Source organism: Podarcis cretensis (genome assembly GCF_951804945.1).
Source record: "Podarcis cretensis genome assembly, chromosome: 2".
Classification (NCBI taxonomy): Eukaryota; Metazoa; Chordata; class Lepidosauria; order Squamata; family Lacertidae; genus Podarcis; species Podarcis cretensis.
In genome coordinates this window covers 106852282-106869093 of record NC_137171.1, presented here as the reverse complement: position 1 = coordinate 106869093, position 16812 = coordinate 106852282, and the positions used below count along the sequence as shown (strand labels likewise).

The 16812-nt window shown below is 50.1% G+C and overlaps 1 protein-coding gene and 1 long non-coding RNA gene across 11 annotated transcripts in view; one reads left to right on the top strand and one right to left on the bottom strand.

The window, feature by feature from the left end:
* Positions 1-13400, top strand: part of USP19 (ubiquitin specific peptidase 19) — a 42835-nt gene extending 29435 nt beyond the window's left edge. For 9 of the 10 annotated variants that reach the window (XM_079957986.1, XM_079957993.1, XM_079957992.1 and 6 more), the window contains 7 exons: positions 607-1013; positions 1586-1696; positions 2933-3149; positions 3764-3916; positions 4985-5148; positions 6675-6859; positions 8739-10378. In XM_079957986.1, coding sequence (XP_079814112.1) covers positions 607-1013; positions 1586-1696; positions 2933-3149; positions 3764-3916; positions 4985-5148; positions 6675-6859; positions 8739-8957 — 1456 coding nt within the window. In that variant the 3' untranslated portion in view covers positions 8958-10378. Of the gene's footprint in view, positions 1-606; positions 1014-1585; positions 1697-2932; positions 3150-3763; positions 3917-4984; positions 5149-6674; positions 6860-8738; positions 10379-12297 lie in introns of those variants that run through there. The other variant, XM_079957985.1, reaches the window with a different exon arrangement.
* LOC307209229 lies at positions 12781-14906 on the bottom strand. The gene is made up of 2 exons (XR_013835448.1): positions 14504-14906; positions 12781-13474 (listed from the first exon to the last, which is right to left on the bottom strand). It is a non-coding gene; the product is annotated as an uncharacterized lncRNA (long non-coding RNA).
* Between the last annotated feature and the right edge of the window lie 1906 nt (positions 14907-16812).

Below are 16812 nucleotides of genomic sequence, written 5' to 3'. Positions count from 1 at the left end.
CCGAGGCAGCAAGGAAGCTTCCATTTCCTTCCTCAGTGCCAGCAGCACATTCCCTCTTCAGACAGGCTGTGACCTCTTTGTTGTTGTTGTTGTTGTTGTTGTTTAGTCGTGTCCGACTCTTCGTGACCCCATGGACCAGAGCACGCCAGGCACTCCTGTCTTCCACTGCCTCCTGCAGTTTGGTCAGACTCATGCTGGTAGCTTTGAGAACACTGTCCAACCATCTCGTCCTCTGTCGTCCCCTTCTCCTTGTGCCCTCCATCTTTCCCAACATCAGGGTCTTTTCCAGGGAGTCTTCTCATGAGGTGGCCAAAGTATTGGAGCCTCAGCTTCAGGATCTGTCCTTCCAGTGAGCACTCAAGGCTGATTTCCTTAAGAATGGATCAGTTTGATCTTCTTGCAGTCCATGGGTCTCTCAAGAGTCTCCTCCAGCACCAGAATTCAAAAGCATCAATTCTTCAGCAATCAGCCTTCTTTATGGTCCAGCTCTCACTTCCATACATCACTACTGGGAAAACCATAGCTTTTACTATACGGACCTTTGTTGGCAAGGTGATGTGTCTACTTTTGTCCTCTTAGCGGACGGCTTTTCCTCTCCCTGCTCAGGTACTCGGTCAGCGTGTTCCAGCCGCCATTCCAGGTGGGCAGGATGTCGCCAGAGCAAGGCTTGCAGCACCAGCCTCCCGAGAAGCCAGAGGCGCTGGCCCGGAGCAGCAGCGCCACAGTCGCGTCTGCCGCCGCCACGGCTTCTGCCGCCGATGAGGCCTCCACCGCCATGGAGTCGGGAGATGGGGCCAGGGCCCCACACCTGCTGCAGGAACCCCAGTCGTCTCTCTCGGCCCCTGAGCTGCAGCCGGAACTGGGGGACGCCAGCGCTGTGAGAAGCAAGGTCCCCGCAGGAAGAGGCTCGGGGCTGAGCTTGGATTCGGGCTTCTCCGAGCCCTCCCTGGACACACGGGCTGACAGCTTTGTGGAAAGAGAGGGGCCCTTTGAGAGGCTCCCCAAGCCAGAAGGTAGGCAAATCTGAATGGGCCTTCTTTAAAGCCCCCCACCCTCCACCGGCTGCTACTTTGGGCGTCTGCCTCCCCAAGGGGTTTCTCACCACTTTTCGGTACGGCTGTTACGCCAGCATTCCTTAGGGCTGCTTGTTGCACAAGGAGCTCTGTAGGCAGCAGGCAAATTTCCCAACAGCCTCTGCTCTCAGATACCAGAAGCCAAAGAAGAAGAAGGAGAATCAAAATAATAAAATCAAGCAACTTTATTAAATGCTTTTGTCCCCGTTGTTCCCCAAAAGCCAAAAGTGGGATTAGGAAAACAATTTATTCCAAATGCCTCATGCTGTGTAGGGTGGAGGCTTCTAAGCAGCAGAACGTAACACAGATGACCAGAAGCAAATATTAATATCCTGAAGCAGGGCCGTTTCCTGTGTTTTGTGCGGTTCCTGAAGACCCCAGCCATCTCCCTGGCTTTGTAGATGAAATGCTGTCCCAGGTGTGGAAAGGGGGATAGGGTGGCTGAGCAGAGGAAAGAAGGGGCTGCCGGCTGAGGTGCTGCCACTCACCATCCCTCCCTTGCTTGCCTACAGCTGCCATCCCAGGTTACCAGCATCCGGCTGAGGGGCTGAGTTCCCACGCTACCCAGTTCTACATCAACAAAATTGATGCCGTTAACAAAGAGCAGAAGCTGGAGGACAAAGGTGAGGGTTAAAATCTCAGGGTTCTGAAAGCAGTGCCATCTTGGAACATTTGGCTTGGTATTTTAAGAGGGCCCCATCCTTGCTTAGGGAGATCTTCTGTGGTGATAGAGGCTGATCTAATCTGTTTACCCAATGCAAGGTGCTGTTGAGCCCCTAAAGGAATACATGTATGCTACTGATCAGCTCTAGCTGAGGCTGTCTCTCCTGGGCTAAAATTATGCACACACTGCACAAAAGGTTGAAGTCTGCTATCTGTGTGAATCATACAGATCTGTATTTTTTATTCCACATCTTTCTGGTAGCTATGGGGAAGGGATAAGAAGCTATGCAAGGCACCAAGAACCTGGCTGCTGGAAATCTTAGCTGGGTGTCTTGTCCCATAGATGACTTCTCTTAGAATTCAGCGGCCCTTGCCAGTCCCAGTTCTCAGGATGCTGATTTAAGGTTCCCACTACCACATTTGTGTGGGATACAAGCAACCCACCCGAAGGAGTGACAAACGAGCACAAGTTCTGGGGAGGAAAGCACAGTCCTTGGAGCTGGAATTCCTGGCTTTTCCTCCTCCAGCATAGTTGACGTTGACCTATGCTACACAGTTGCAGAAACAGACAATGGGGCCTGCAGTTGTTCCTTTTCTGCTTTGTCTTGGGTATCTGTCCCCACACTCCTACACCCAATCTTTCATTTTAAGCGGCCTTGGTGGCTTTCCCATCCGTTACTTGGAGGGCCAACATGTGATCTAGTGGAATGTTTGGCTGCGAGCTCCGCTTGGGTGACTTTAGAGTGGAGTAATCTCCTTGGCCTGACCCCAGTTCCATCCATGTGAAATTTGGGCTTAGTAGCAACTTGCTTTGCAGGATCATGGTGAGCTATGAACAAGCTTGCAAATCTTCCTGCTCACAAAGAATTGAAACTAGCTTTGATAAGGAATTGCCTCCCTCTTCTCTCATGTTTCTTGCTCCGTACACCCTTTCTATGTTCTTAAACAGAAAGGCGGACTGCCCCTAGTTTGGTAGTGGCCAATATGACCACCCTCTAGAAGTTATGGCGTACAGCTTCCCTAATTCCAGGCCATTGACCTTGCTGGGCTGGAGCTGATTATGGTTTCAGTCCACAACTGCTGGAGGCCCCACTATATTGGCTGCCCCTGCTCTGGTTCTTATTTCTTGGCTGTTTGTTTTTGGCCTGGTGTGTTTAGATGGGTGGCACCATCTGTAAACTTCCATATCCTTGCAGGAGATGTCCCTCTTGACCTGACAGATGATTGTTCTCTGGCCCTGGTTTGGAAGAACAACGAGAGGATGAAGGAGTTTGTTCTTGTAGAGTCCAAGGAGCTGGAGTGCGTAGAGGATCCCGGCTCTGCGAGTGAGGCAGCCAGGGCAGGACACTTCACCCTGGAGCAGTGCCTCAACCTCTTCACTAAGCCAGAGGTGTTAGCCCCAGAGGAGGCCTGGTAAGAAAGGGTTCTCTGTGGGCAGGGACAACCCCATAAGCAGGATCCCAAAGTGTCTGTGAAACGTATACACTGTGCAGCTAGTTTTGGGGTTCAGATTTGCAGCTTTTGTAGGCTGGGAAATGGTTACTGCTTCCAAACACTGAAGTGATAATAGGATCATAGATTCATGGAATTGGGAGGAGACGGCCAAGGGCCATCTGATCCAGCCCTCTGCAATGCAGGAATCTCAGCTAAAGCATCCAAGACAGATGGCCGTCAAGTACTGCACAGTAGGAACTGTTGGGAGTTTGTGGAGGGGCTGAAGAGGACTGAGAGTTCTGTTGAATTCCTGGGCTTCTCAGGCATGCTTCAGCATGTCCCACATACAGTCACGTTCTTCTCTGAAACCACGTCAGGTGGAAGCCCCCTTCTTCCAATTAAAGAGCTCACATTCTCCCATCAGCTGAATGCTGCATACTGCAGCTGTGATCAAAGCCTGTTTCTAAACCCTTTGATCTCAGAAACACAAACAGGATGCCTTGGTCTTCCGTAGTGCGGCAAAACGGGTTGGTAAAGAGCAGAACTGGCAGCAAAGGAAGCTAACAGACCCCGCCCCCCTTTTCCCCGCGCAGGTACTGCCCGAAATGTAAGCAGCACCGCGAGGCATCCAAGCAGCTCATGCTGTGGCGCCTGCCCAACGTCCTCATCATACAACTCAAGCGCTTCTCCTTCCGCAGCTTTATCTGGAGAGACAAGATCAACGACATGGTGGATTTCCCAGTGCGGTGAGGAGATGCTGCTGCGCTTTGTGTTCCTTTGCTCCCACTTGGACTTCGCATAGGAAAGTCCACGGAAGGCATCTCCCTCCACTCCAAGCCTGGATCAGATGTGGCTGCAGTGCCAGGCCCTGTCTTAGCACCAAGGGTGTTTAGCGGTTGGCACTGTGGGTTAAACCACAGAGCCTAGGACTTGCCGATCAGAAGGTCGGCGGTTCGAATCCCCGCGATGGGGTGAGCTCCCATTGTTCGGTCCCTGCTCCTGCCAACCTAGCAGTTTGAAAGCACGTCAGAGTGCAAGTAGATAAATAGGTACCACTCCGGTGGGAAGGTAAACGGCGTTTCCGTGCACTGCTCTGGTTCGCCAGAAGCGGCTTAGTCATGCTGGCCACATGACCCGGAAGCTGAACGCTGGCTCCCTTGGCCAGTAAAGCGAGATGAGTGCCGCAACCCCAGAGTCGGCCACGACTGGACCTGATGGTCAGAGTTCCCTTTACCTTTACCTTTTATGCTCAGGCTATGCTTGTCAACCCTTTTGCCTGCATTTACGTCTCATGTGGCAAGGAGGCAGCCTAACTGGCCACCCGTTGTTTGGAAGGGAGGGCGGAACTGAAGTTGGGCTAAATCTTTCAGGATGGGCAGAAAGCATAGGCTGGTGGTGCCTTCACGTTGAGGCTGCAGCACATTTCTCTTTCACAGAGCCTGCTTCATCGGATGCATGTGGTAGTCAAGTGTGCATTGTTAGGTCCTCAATTGTGGTGCATGTATACCCACCATGTGTCTGATGAAAGTAGGCTCAAGCTACCGCTAAGTAAACTTGATCCATCTTCAAAGTGCCACAAATTTATCTTCCGTATTGCTGCAACCAATTCCAGTGGCTGCTCTTCTGAAATCTGCCCGTTTTGAACAGAGCAAGCTAGGAACACCTCACCCCCCAGTCTTTATAGTTTGTTGGGATAGGGAACTCAGCCCACTTCTCAAAGCAATCTGAAGACTTCTTGTATTGCCTGCCTTGAAACACATATAGATAGGACAAGTTAAGACAGCTGTGTACCTTATTCCTATCTCTGTCCCCAGGAGTTTGGACCTGAGCAAGTTCTGCATTGGCCAGAAGGATGAGCAGCAGCTGCCCATGTATGACCTGTATGCAGTTATCAACCACTACGGGGGCATGATTGGCGGACACTACACAGCCTATGCACGGCTGCCCAGTGACAAGAATAGCCAACGCAGTGATGTGGGTGAGTTACCGGGGCGGGGGGGGGGGAGCTTCATGTGGTCTGGTAGCCATCGATTGTCTAGCCAAGTTCCAGCCATTGATGTAGAATCTTCTCAGAGACCTACACAAGGAGAAAGATCTTGGCTAGGGCACTCATTGCTGCTTTGATAAGGCATCAATGAGGAAGTAGCAGGGTCTTCCTCCATAGTCAGTGCTGAATGTTTCAGGTGCAAGGGAGGAGAAGGCTTGCTTCACATTTTAAGCAGGATTTAGGGCAAGATTGGGCTTTCTGCTCAGCACAGCTTGGCCTCCACCATTCATTTGCAAAGGAAAATCACTGCCCTTCCTCCTTTATGATGGGAGAGGTCTTGATGCAGTGGTCCACATGCACAGTCAAAAAGAGCTGGACCCCTCTGTACTAGTAAGTTCCAGGGAGATTGTTCTGAATACTTGTTATTGCTTCCTCAGCCTCTCAAGATTGAATTTAGAGCCAGGTCCTCATACAGTAGGATTTTGGAAGACTGGGAAGCAGGTCTAATTTGAGTGTTTTAAGGATATAAAGTGGTACCTCGGAAGTCAAATGGAATCCGTTCCAGAAGCCATTTGACTTCCAAAACATTCGGAAAGCAAGGCGCAGCTTCCAATCGGAAGCCTTGTTGGATGTTCGGGTTCCAAAGAATGTTTGCAAACCAGAACACTCACTTCTGGGTTTGCGGCATTCGGGAGCCAAAACATTAAACTCGCAAGGCGTTTGGGATCCAAGGTACGACTGTATTGTTTATTTTATTTTGAGTAACATTATATAGAAGTGTTTTCTAAGCAGAATCTTTTTCTTCTCTGTTCTGCATGTGAGCAGTCTTGACCAGTTGGGTTGGTAGCTGGTTACTTTTTACTTCAAGAAATGAGATAACCGTTCTAGCATTCATGGCTTGTAGACATGTAAGCATTGTGGGCCAACGACCTTGTCATTCATGGGAATAGGGCTGCCATGCCCTGCACTCCCTTCTCCTTCCTAACTTCCAGTCAGTTTGTTCATCCCATTGCTTAGAATTTGCTGACAGTGGGATTTGGTGGAAGGGAATCTGATGAATCCCCAATACATACTGCCCTTGATAATTAATAACACCGAAGAATAAATAGTTGTTTTAGGACTTGTGAATATGACTGTAGTATTAGAGAGTGTCCATGTAGGTGGGGAAACATTTCATAGGTTCACATAGTGACAGGATCCCACTTGCCGGCTTCATCGCTCTCAGTTAATTCTGGGGTGTCCTGGCATCTTTGCAAAATCCCCCACAAGTCTGCTAACCTCTGCCAGGGAAGCAGCACCCATGAATGCACATTGGACAGCAAGGCAAGGCTGTGGGAGCTACCACGTTGGTAAGTTGTGGGCTGAATTTGGGTGAGTGCACAGGGTAGCTCTTTCCTGATGTGTGGGAGACCTGGAGACTGTGCAAGAGTGAAGGACAGGTGAGGATCAGGCAGTGTTGCCTCATCAGTGGGTCACAGAGCTTGGTGTGCTTATCCCTTGCCTGTCCCCTTTCACAGGATGGCGGCTCTTTGATGACAGCACCGTCACCACAGTGGATGAAAGCCAGGTGGTGACACGATATGCCTACGTGCTCTTCTACCGCCGACGAAACTCTCCAGTGGAGAGACCCCCACGGGGGCCACCACATCCCTCAGACCCTCGGGCCGACATGGCCCCATCTGCCGAGGCAGCAGCCAATCAGGTGAGGGCTTTGGGGGGAGCTGCCTGTCTTCCCCGCTTCGACAGGCCTGCTAACGGGCCTCGCTACTGCCGATAGAGGAGCCAAGGGACTGCTGGCTCCCCCTCACAGCTCTGGCTGGGCTGTGGGCCTCCTTCCAACAGTTGTGTCCTGGAAAAATGACAAGCATTCAAGGCTGTCAGGGGAAGGTCTTGATAGAAACAGAGAGGCCCTTCTCAAGAACAGGAAGGCTACCCTGAGTCGAAGGCGCCTGCGGGTGGGTGGGGAATTGGCTGGGGGGGAAAGATCCCCTCAATATGGAGGGTGCCGGCTTCAGAGTTGTGGGTGACAGCAGCAAGTCCCGTTCAAAATAGAGCAGATGAGGGAATGGTGCCAAAGAAACGGCAATGCCACGGTTCCTGAGCAGCCAAGGTGTCGTACTTTAAGGGGCCTGATTCCAGCACTGTGGACTGCTGTGCACTCGGCGCTGCTGTTGGCTTGAGAGCCTCTCCTTTCTCTTTCCCCTTGACTCTTTTCCCAGCCACTAACATGGTAGCGACCGGGGAGGCGGAAGGCCAGCACTGCTTTCTGAGGCAATGCCAGCCACCTGGACGAGAGCCTCCAGTGTGCACTTGGGTTGGGGGCACTGGCGTCTCCTGGGGTTCTGCCATGTGGTGTGGTGGCATCTTGCCCAGGACAGCTTCCTGGGCAGGGGTTAAGCTCCGAGGCTGTGCTGCGGGGCAGGCCGCATTGTTCTTGCCCTTTCTTGCTGGAGCTGGGCGGTGTGTTTTGCCCCCTGGCCATCTGCCCAGCAAGCCAAGGCCGATTGGAACCACATGGCCTACTCAGGAGGAGAGGATGCAGACAGATCCATTCAGAGAAGCTGCCAGAGGGGCTTGTGTGCCTTAAGCCAAGATTCCCTTTGTGCCTGTGGACTCTGGCAGCTGACCCGTGCAGCGAAACTGGCGCCTCAAACCAGCTATAAAACATCGCCCTCCCCAACCAGCTTTAGAATATGGGAGGTCTGGAAGCACAGATCCCCCCTGTGCACAGATCCCAAGGGATGGAGTGGGGAAGATAAGACAGATTCTGCCCGCCTTTAAACCTCTATCTAGGAAATCACAGTGATTGGCTGACTGGTCTGAATGATTTTTCTGTACGTGGAAGAGCTGGTCTGTGACTAGTTACTCTGCAACTAACTCCTGTGCAACTCTGTCGTTATTGTTGTGGTTTTTTTAAAAAAAAAGAAAAAGAAACAAGAGTGATTATGATTGGCTGCCATCTCTGAATGTTCCTCATGGTTTTTTCACTTGCCAAAGCTGAGCTGTTGATTAGCTGTCATCCTTCCGAAAGATCCTCATGTTCCCACCTGCAAGCGCTTGGATGTGACTGCCTGCCATCAGATCCTCATGTTGTCACCAGCAAAAGCTCAACTGCGATTGGCTGTTTATGAATGATCCTCGTGTTCTCACCCAGTGTGGCTGAGTGGTCCAGTGCATTTGCGCATACAAGGAAGTCTGGGCTGTGATGACTTTGGTGACTGGGTCTTTTGAAAGGATTGAGCTGGTGCTGACGCTTGCAGACAGGGGGGGGGGGAAGAACTCTGACCCCAGCCAGCCAGCATGGATGCCTTACTCTGAGAATCTGGGGCTCGCTTGCCCCCCATCCTTCTGTGGCTTGTGCTGCTCACTCTGTCCCTGGGAGGCCCCCGTATCTGAACTACTGGAGCTGTATAGCGGGGGGGGGGGGCAGAAAATCTGTGGGGCCGCAGCAGAGAGATCTGGCGTGGGAAAGGTGCGCTTGCAGGCAGGCTGTTCCGGGCAGGGGCAGGGCAGCTTGTGGGTGACTAAGGGGTTTGCCGCTGTGTTCTCACCAAGTGCTGACGCAGGTTTCCACATCGCAGGCTTCTCTGCTCTGGCAGGAACTGGAGGCTGAAGAGGAAGCTGCCAGGAGGCTGATGAGGAGCCCTTGGAGGTCTTGCAGCCGAAGAACAAGGCACCTCGCCCCAGACTGTCCCGATGAAGGCCGTGTCCGATACTTTGTCCTGGGCACCATGGCAGCCATTGTGGCACTCTTACTGAATGTTTTCTACCCACTCATCTATCAGACCCGCTGGAGGTAGTAGCAGTAGCAGCAGAAACGGCACCCAGCAGGAGGGTAGCTCACTCGCCTCAGCCTTGGCTCTCCTCCAATTACACCTTTGTGACGAAGGCCTTGGATGCTCCCTGCCAGGGTGGGTGCAAGAAGAAGCCCTAGTGCCAGTGCCTCCCCATCACGAAGCCCTCAAGTCTAGGACCTGCTCTCTCCTGCTTGGCCCGTGTCCCACATGGATTGGCAACTGGGGAAAGGCCCTTTAAAGCGCTGCGGCCTTGTAAGACTTTGGCCCGCGTGAATCACATCTGTGAACTCCAGCAGAGGCTACAGAGCTACAGACATTGGTCTCTCTAACTGGATCTGTTGGTCTTGGCCACTCCTTGCCTTGCGATTGCTCCTCTGTATTGGGTTGACAGCTGCCCCCTGCCCTATGTGCCTAGTAGTTGAAGGTCGTGACCTCTTACCCAGTTGGGCATCAGCGACGTGCTTCGAGGCGGGGTGGAAAAGAAGTCCCCGGGCATCTGTTCCCTCATTGTTTGAGGGAGTGAGAATGTATTGCTGACTCTTCCGAATATTGATGGATTAGGTTCCCTCACCAGGATAGTGTTGGCTTTCAGCCAACTGTATCATCATCTTTTTTGTTTTGTTTTATGGCATCTTACAAATCTTTCTACCGAGACGTGAGACCACAGTTCAGCTAAATGTTCTTTAGCACAGGGCCCCAGCTAAAGAGAAGACACTACTTTGACTCGCCTCACAGCTCCCGTACCTGTTTCTGAACGCTTAGGCAATGTCTGCGTGCACACGAGGAAACAGAAGTGTGTCTCTGGCGTCAGAGTCGTGTAGCCTCGTGTTCTTTTAATCTGGCCCTGCAGGCTGTGTGGCTTTTCCAGTGCAGTGCAGGATCCCTCTGGTGCCTCTTTGACTACAGGTTCAATCCTGAGTACCCCAATTTAGGCTCTTGGCTGTGGCCAAATAAGTCAGAGAGAGCTTGTGATCCTGGAGCCCAGGTCTTATTCTTCGCAACACCCCTTCCTTGGTTTGTGTGTCATTATTGTTTGTTGTTAATATTATACTCATAAACATTACGCAACTCTTAACATCATCTTGCACATTCTTCCCAGCACTTTTCAGAGAGGCTCCCCCACCCACCCACCTCCTTCCCTTTCGTTGCAGGGAGGGAAAGGGATATGGCCTTGTCTCCAGTGCCCAGTTTTCAGGCTGTCTAGTGCTGGTACTCCTGCTGTGTCCCAGGAAGTGGGCAGTCTCTAGCCGCACCAGTGCCAAAGAGCACAGCCTGATCCATGTGCAATTCTGGTGAGGACGTCCCGGCCCTAAGGAGGTCATCCTCTGCCAGCTGGGTGGATAAAGGCATTGCATTGTGCTGTGGGAAAGCTTTCACTGTGTATTTATTTATTGTATTTAATAAACCCTAAGCTGTTCTAAAGAGATATGGATGGGCTCCTTTCTTTCCCCAGCTGCTCCTTTCTTTCAGCACCTGCTTTCTAAATTTAATGGGGGTTCTGCGCGTCCACACATATATCTTCCCGCTGGCTCCCAAGCCTGTCCAGTCTTAGCTGTTGTTTCTACTGGTTCACAAGGGGAACCAAGGAATTGGTTGGGCCGTTCGTTGAATTGTAGCGAAAATAGTCCTGGATAAATTCTTTTGGTGGTGATGACTCTGTAGCTCTCTGTGTTCTGTAGTTTGGTGCAAAGCTCACTTTGCTGTTTGAGAGTTTCAGTGTTTGTGCAAAATAAGAAACAAGTTATTAGCATGGATATCTTCAAAGAAGAGTTTCAGAAGTGCATGGGCAATGTCTAGTGAAATAGAAGAGGAGCTCAGTGGGATTTCAAATCACTGGTTAGGGTAGTTTTTTTGCCCTTCCCCATTATTTGCAGAAGCAGGATACATTAGCTACATGCCCTTTTGCAAACTATATGTTTATTATTGTTATTATATGTGGGTCACGGAGTGTAGGTTTCCTTGGCACACAATTCTTGGGGTGATGGGGCAGTTTTGTGTAAAGTAGACCTGGCTCTAGGCGGATAGCTGACTCTTCAAGCCTGGAGCAGGAGAGAATTATGTGTAAGGCTTTGTATGTATTACACTCAGAAATACTGATTTTTTCCTAAAATTTCCGGAGATTTGACTGTTCAATAATATCAGTTCGTATTTAGGTGCCTGTCTACCAGACACCATGTTTAATTGAACAATATACTGATGAGACTAGCTGTAACTGCTCACCTGCTCACACTGAAGGGACTGATATGGCTTGCATTACTGAAACTTGGGTGAGTGAGCTGGATGGGTCCCTCTGGTTAATAGTACTGCACCAGGCTAGACTGGGGGCATCCAGGGTGGTAGTGGTTTTACTGTCCATAAAAGCACCATCTCCTTTGCCATAAAAATTATTGGTGTTGGGAAAGGCTTAGGGGGTTTCCCCCCAGTGTTGGGTTAGAGAGACAGATTGGGATGCTGCTGGTCTCTAGAATGCCCCCCCCCCCAATTCCCAGTAGTGTCCCTGATCAGGCTGGTTGAGGTGTTGGAATGACTACAATATCCATGTAGAGACTGCTGCTGAGCTGGTTCAAGACTTCATGACCTCTTGACAGCCATGGCTCTCTCACATGGTCATTGGCCCAACACATCAGGCAGGGCACATTCTTGATGTAGTCTTTGCTCCAAGTGATGGTAAGAGGGATGGACCAAGGAGGTGGGCAATGATGCATTCCCTTGTCATGGTCGGACCATTATCTGGTATATAAAGTGCTTAACAGCTTGACACCAGGTTACTTGTAAGATTGCCTTATCTCATGTGTCCACTTGACTGCTTTGATTTGCAGACCTGTCACTGTTAACATGTGCCACATAATATTCGTTCCGCATTTGTAAGAAATCAATCTTGTAGTGCGGCGGCAGCCACACTTGGGAACTCCCTGCCTATTGACATCAGCCAGTACTTCACTGTACTCTTTCTGGTGCCTGCTGAAAACATTTCTGTTTAGGCAAGCCTATCCAGACATGTGGAAATCTGACATGCCTTTACCTTATTTTATATTTTGATTATTTTTGAATGCTTTAAATAGCTGTTTGGTAACCATTTTTTTTAACTGATAATTGTAGCGTTTAGCTTTTGTAAACTGCTCCGAGGTTTTTGTTGCAATCAAGCAGGATATAAAACTTGTGAACGAAGTCAATGAATAAGGTTTATATTTATATGAACTCTTTCCCTGAAATCTGTTTCCGGACCTTCAAACAATGTGTATCTAGAGATTTCATATTGGAAACAAGACAATAAGCTTCTTCCACGGCAGGGAGACGTTTGCACCCTTTGCGGCTGCTCTCTAACGCTTTGTTCTGTTTGCAGGGAATTAGCTCGCCACCCTTTGGAACCAACCTGGCCCCTGAAGTTGCTCCCGCACTGGCACCAGAGGGGGTCGCAGAGCACCCCGCTCCATCCTACAGCAACATGGAGGAAGTTGACTAAGTCGTTCTGCACTGGGGGTGGGTGGCGGGTGGGGTGTACATAAGAAGGCTTTGTTTTGTGGCTTCCCGCCCTACCCCGCCCCGGCGTCCCCCCCTGCAGTGGGAAGGAGGAGGAGCTGCTGTGACCTTTTCTCAAGCACACAAGCACTTTCTGCTCCACCCCCTTCCTCCTCCCCTGCAAGCTGAAAAGGTTTCCCTTCGTGTCCCCCTACTAGAGGCTGCCCTGTGCCGGCGTGCCAGGGGAGACCCACTGAGTGCCCCCGGTGTGGCAGTTCCTCCTGCATCTCCTGCCCCAAAGGTTCTGGTTTGGTCGCCTTGCACAGAGGCAGGGGAGCTGTGGCGAGTCCTGCGCTCCTGGTCTTGCATACCCAGCCTGTTCTACTGGGGGTGGTGGGTGGGGGTGGGTGTCATTGGTGTCTGCCCCTAAGGGGCCTCCTCCCGATTTGCCATACCATGGGTGCCTGCTTCACAATATTCCACAGCCCCCCCCCCCTATTTTTTTGCCTGCCCTTTCACTTTCCCATCTGCTCCTTGTTGGTATCCCAAGCTCAGGACACCGTGGCTGCAAAATGGGCCTTCATGACAGAAGTATGCATCTCCCAGTTTCCTTGATTTCCGCACCCACCCACCCCTTTCACCAGCATTGCTTAGTCTGGCAGTTTGGGTAAAGAATGTTGGAAGGCACCTGCTGCTATGCCTTCTCCTCCTACGTGGAAGGCATGGAACTGCGGCTTGGCCTACTACTTGGCTGCCTGCCCCAGAGTTGTTTTGGATTTCTTGGCCCCTTGGGGTGAGAAACCACTGCCAGTACCATCTCCTATTTAAATGTTTGGCTCCCTGTTCCCTTTTATCCATGCTTGGAATTGCTGTAACCAAATGAGGCTGTCCTGGGCCCATTCCCAGGGAGGCCTCAGTCTTGCTCTGTCTTTGTATAAAGTTGGTGTTTGTCTTGGGTCCCGAGTCATTAAATTCTACTCAACGCCGCTTGTTCCTGTGTCTTGTGTGCTATTCTGTCTGCTGCCATGCCACCCTGGCATGGGCTCTCAGCCTGGGCAACACTGTAGAGATAAAAATTGCAACCTGAATTAGAACCTTCATTCTTTCTGTCTCCTTGGCGAATACGTTCTGGGAGCTGGGAAAGAAAGGAATGGTGGCACGATTTAAACTTCTGTATAAAATGACTGATGGATGTATAGGAAAGGGCCTGTAGATCAGGAATTATTAGAAGTATGTTATGCTCCATCATCCTTACATTCAGATACCAGGAATTTAGCTTTTCTTTTTCCCTGTGATTAGCAGAAGGAGACTTAAACAACTCAGAGTCCTTAACGTAACACAGATAACTATAACCAAATATATTCATCACAAGAGTGATATACATAGTGCTAAGTGTAACAGACAACTGACTGATTTCTCATGTCTCTAATTGAAATGATAAGTCTGCACGTGATGATAAAGCCTTCCGTATGAGAAACTCAGAAGTTGCCATGTCAGATAAAATATTCTGCAAATGAGCATTTCTTCTGATGTGGTAATGAATAAGCTCTCATACAGAGAGGCTGTTGATAGGAAAAAGACTGCATTATCCTTACAGGTGGGATGGGAAGGATGCTACATAGTGTGCAGGAATTTCCACTTGAAAAACAAGGTGACTAAAAAACAGTTCAAAAGGGGAGATAGTGTTGCACTGTGTTTTTAAAAAAGAAAAGACAACACACAGAAGCTTCTAGAGTGGGGGGTGGCCTATCAGACGCTGTTGGATTTCAACCCCCATCTGTCCAGCGATCGTGACGGCCCCCCCCCCCAATGGCCAGAGATGCAATAGTAGCTGTGGCCTGGCAACAGGCGGGGACTGCAAGTTCCCTACTCCCTGAATATTTGTCGGAATAAAAATCCATTGGTTTCCTGACATGTTTTCACTTCCTGCACTGAAATTATGCCCCTAGTGAACCCCACTTGATTCTAATGCACGTGAGCCACAGAAATGCTTTGCTTCAGAGTGAATGAAAGGGGTGCTATATAGCCCAAAGGGAGAACATATTTAATATCGGGAGCACATAACAATTCAAGAAAAGGGTGGGCAGGACCTGGAAAGTAGCAGAGATCCAGCTGTTAGTAACCACTGGCAGGTTAATGTAAAAAGAACTGGGAATACAAGAATGGACCGATGGCGTTCAAAGATGGCTGACAGGCTTCCACTGCCGGACACAGGTGGTCTGCTATTGCTGATCATGCTTCAGATGGGGAACTGGAGGGGAGTTTACATGGAGCAGGAAGGAGGCCCAGCAGTCCTGAACCACCACCTTGTATGAGCTGAGGGCCAATCGAGATGAAATGGTCGGATCGGAAACTTGGCACGAAAAGGGGCATATGGCTAAGGAGAATCAAATCCCTTCTTCCCCCCACATAGCCTCAATCCACAAGTGCCTTTTGCCCTCAGGGAAGGGAGCCCGTCAGAAGAGCAACACCTTTGGGGGGTGAACAGATGAGGGAAGTGGGGATGGGAGTCGTTTTGCTTTTAAAAACCACCTTCCCCCATCTGCTTCTGTACATAATTGGACAAATGGACTTGTCACCGCTGTGAATAGTTTATTCTGGATTGCCTGCACCAGAACTTTTCCCAGAATGGTCAGTGCAAGAGGAGGTTCCTCCGCAGGGAAGCCCGTTTTTTGTTTTTAAAAAATGGTTCTCTGCAGCTGGAGGGTTTGGAAACTGCTGGACCACACTCTCCGCAATGGTGGGAAGCCCTTCGGCCTTGCCTTTGATTCTCACACTTTCCTATCTGGCCCAGGGAAGATACAATGTGCTTCCTATTGGGGAGGAGGCCCCAGAAATATCTTTGGCCTCTTTTCACATCACAAAAGGGAGCAGCGGGCGGAGGCTGTGCCTCAGCCTATTTTTCTAAGGCATTAACCCTCACTCCTCGGCTTGAGAAAAGGGGCCTCCCGTGTATGTGTGTTTGCCCTGTGAGCCTGGTTGCTGCCTGCTATATAGGGAGACTTAGCCATGCCATGGAATTGTTTGCTCACCGGGCGCCATGGCAACCGGGCAAGCCATCCATGGGAATGTGCTCCCAGTGCCGATTCTCATGGGCGGCTTGGGGGGGTGGGGTGGGAGGAAGTGTTAGCCGGGCTGGCGAGAAAAGGAGGGAAGGAATGGGCATTATCTCGTACGGGCAGGAAGCTATAATAATCTCTGTTCTGCACATAGCGCTTCCCCACTTCAAATGGTCAAAACGCTCTGCGTCGCCGTTTCCTGAGTCATCTTCAGGGCTGCCTGAAGACATTTTTGCTGCTTGAGGCACAGCAGCAAATGGCACCTCGCTCCCACCCAGCAAATAAACTATTATTGTCCTCTGAGGTGGTCTAAACGCCTTTCCCCTGTTCCTTGGCAGCGGGAAGGGGTTTGTTTTGTTTTGGTCTGAGCTATTTATTTTGTGTTTTTATCCTGTATTTTTATCTCGCAAACCGCCCTGAGATCTTCGGATTGAGGGTGGTATATAAATAAATGATAAATGCAGTAACGATAAATGACAGCTTCCGGCCTTCGCCTCACAGCAAAAATGGCTGCCTGAGGCGGCACCGGCTGCCTCACTCTCCCCAATGGCAGAGCCGGGCTTGCTTGGAGGGTAGGCCCATATTCTCTCAATGTAACAAGAGTGAAGGAGAGGCAAAGCTGAGCAACAATGGCTTCTCCAAGTCACACACCAGGCCTTCCAGAGGAGGCGTTTTGGTTCATTCTCACTTTCAAATTCTTCCTGCCCCAGCTTATACATTCTTAGGAAGGCCACCTTCCTTCCCCACCCCCAGGCCGCATGTGTTTTGTACAACATGGAGCCATCTTTTGAGAAACGCAGCTTCCCGTTAACGAAACACAAGTTTCTCAACCTCAGGAAGAAGTTTGACACAGCCTGGTGCTATAAACAATGCAGACGCCGCTTGGGCTAGTGGGTAGTACATTTAAAACTTTTGACTCCAGATGAAAACTTGTTTTGGTAATCTTAATATTTTAATCCATTTTTTTTTGGGGGGGGGGGATATCCAGGCAGTATTGTATCTTCCTTACGAGATGTACATCCACAGCATTCTGCTTTAGAGGCATTAATTTTATCCTCAACGGAGCCATATAGCAACTTGCTATGGCTTTAAGCTTTGTACAGTCAGCTAGTTCCTGAACACACACCTCCATAAACCCCTTCCAGATAAGCAAGAGATATAATAAAAGTTTAAGGACACATTCCAGCCATGTAAAAACATTCACGGAGGGTGTGACAGAAGGCCTGAGGAAGTGGTGCACACCTTCATCAAAGTTTTTATATTCTTGTCAGATCAACTGTGTTGATATCCCTCTTATATCATTTTTTCTGTTTTCTCTTTGTTAATAATACTTCTAATCC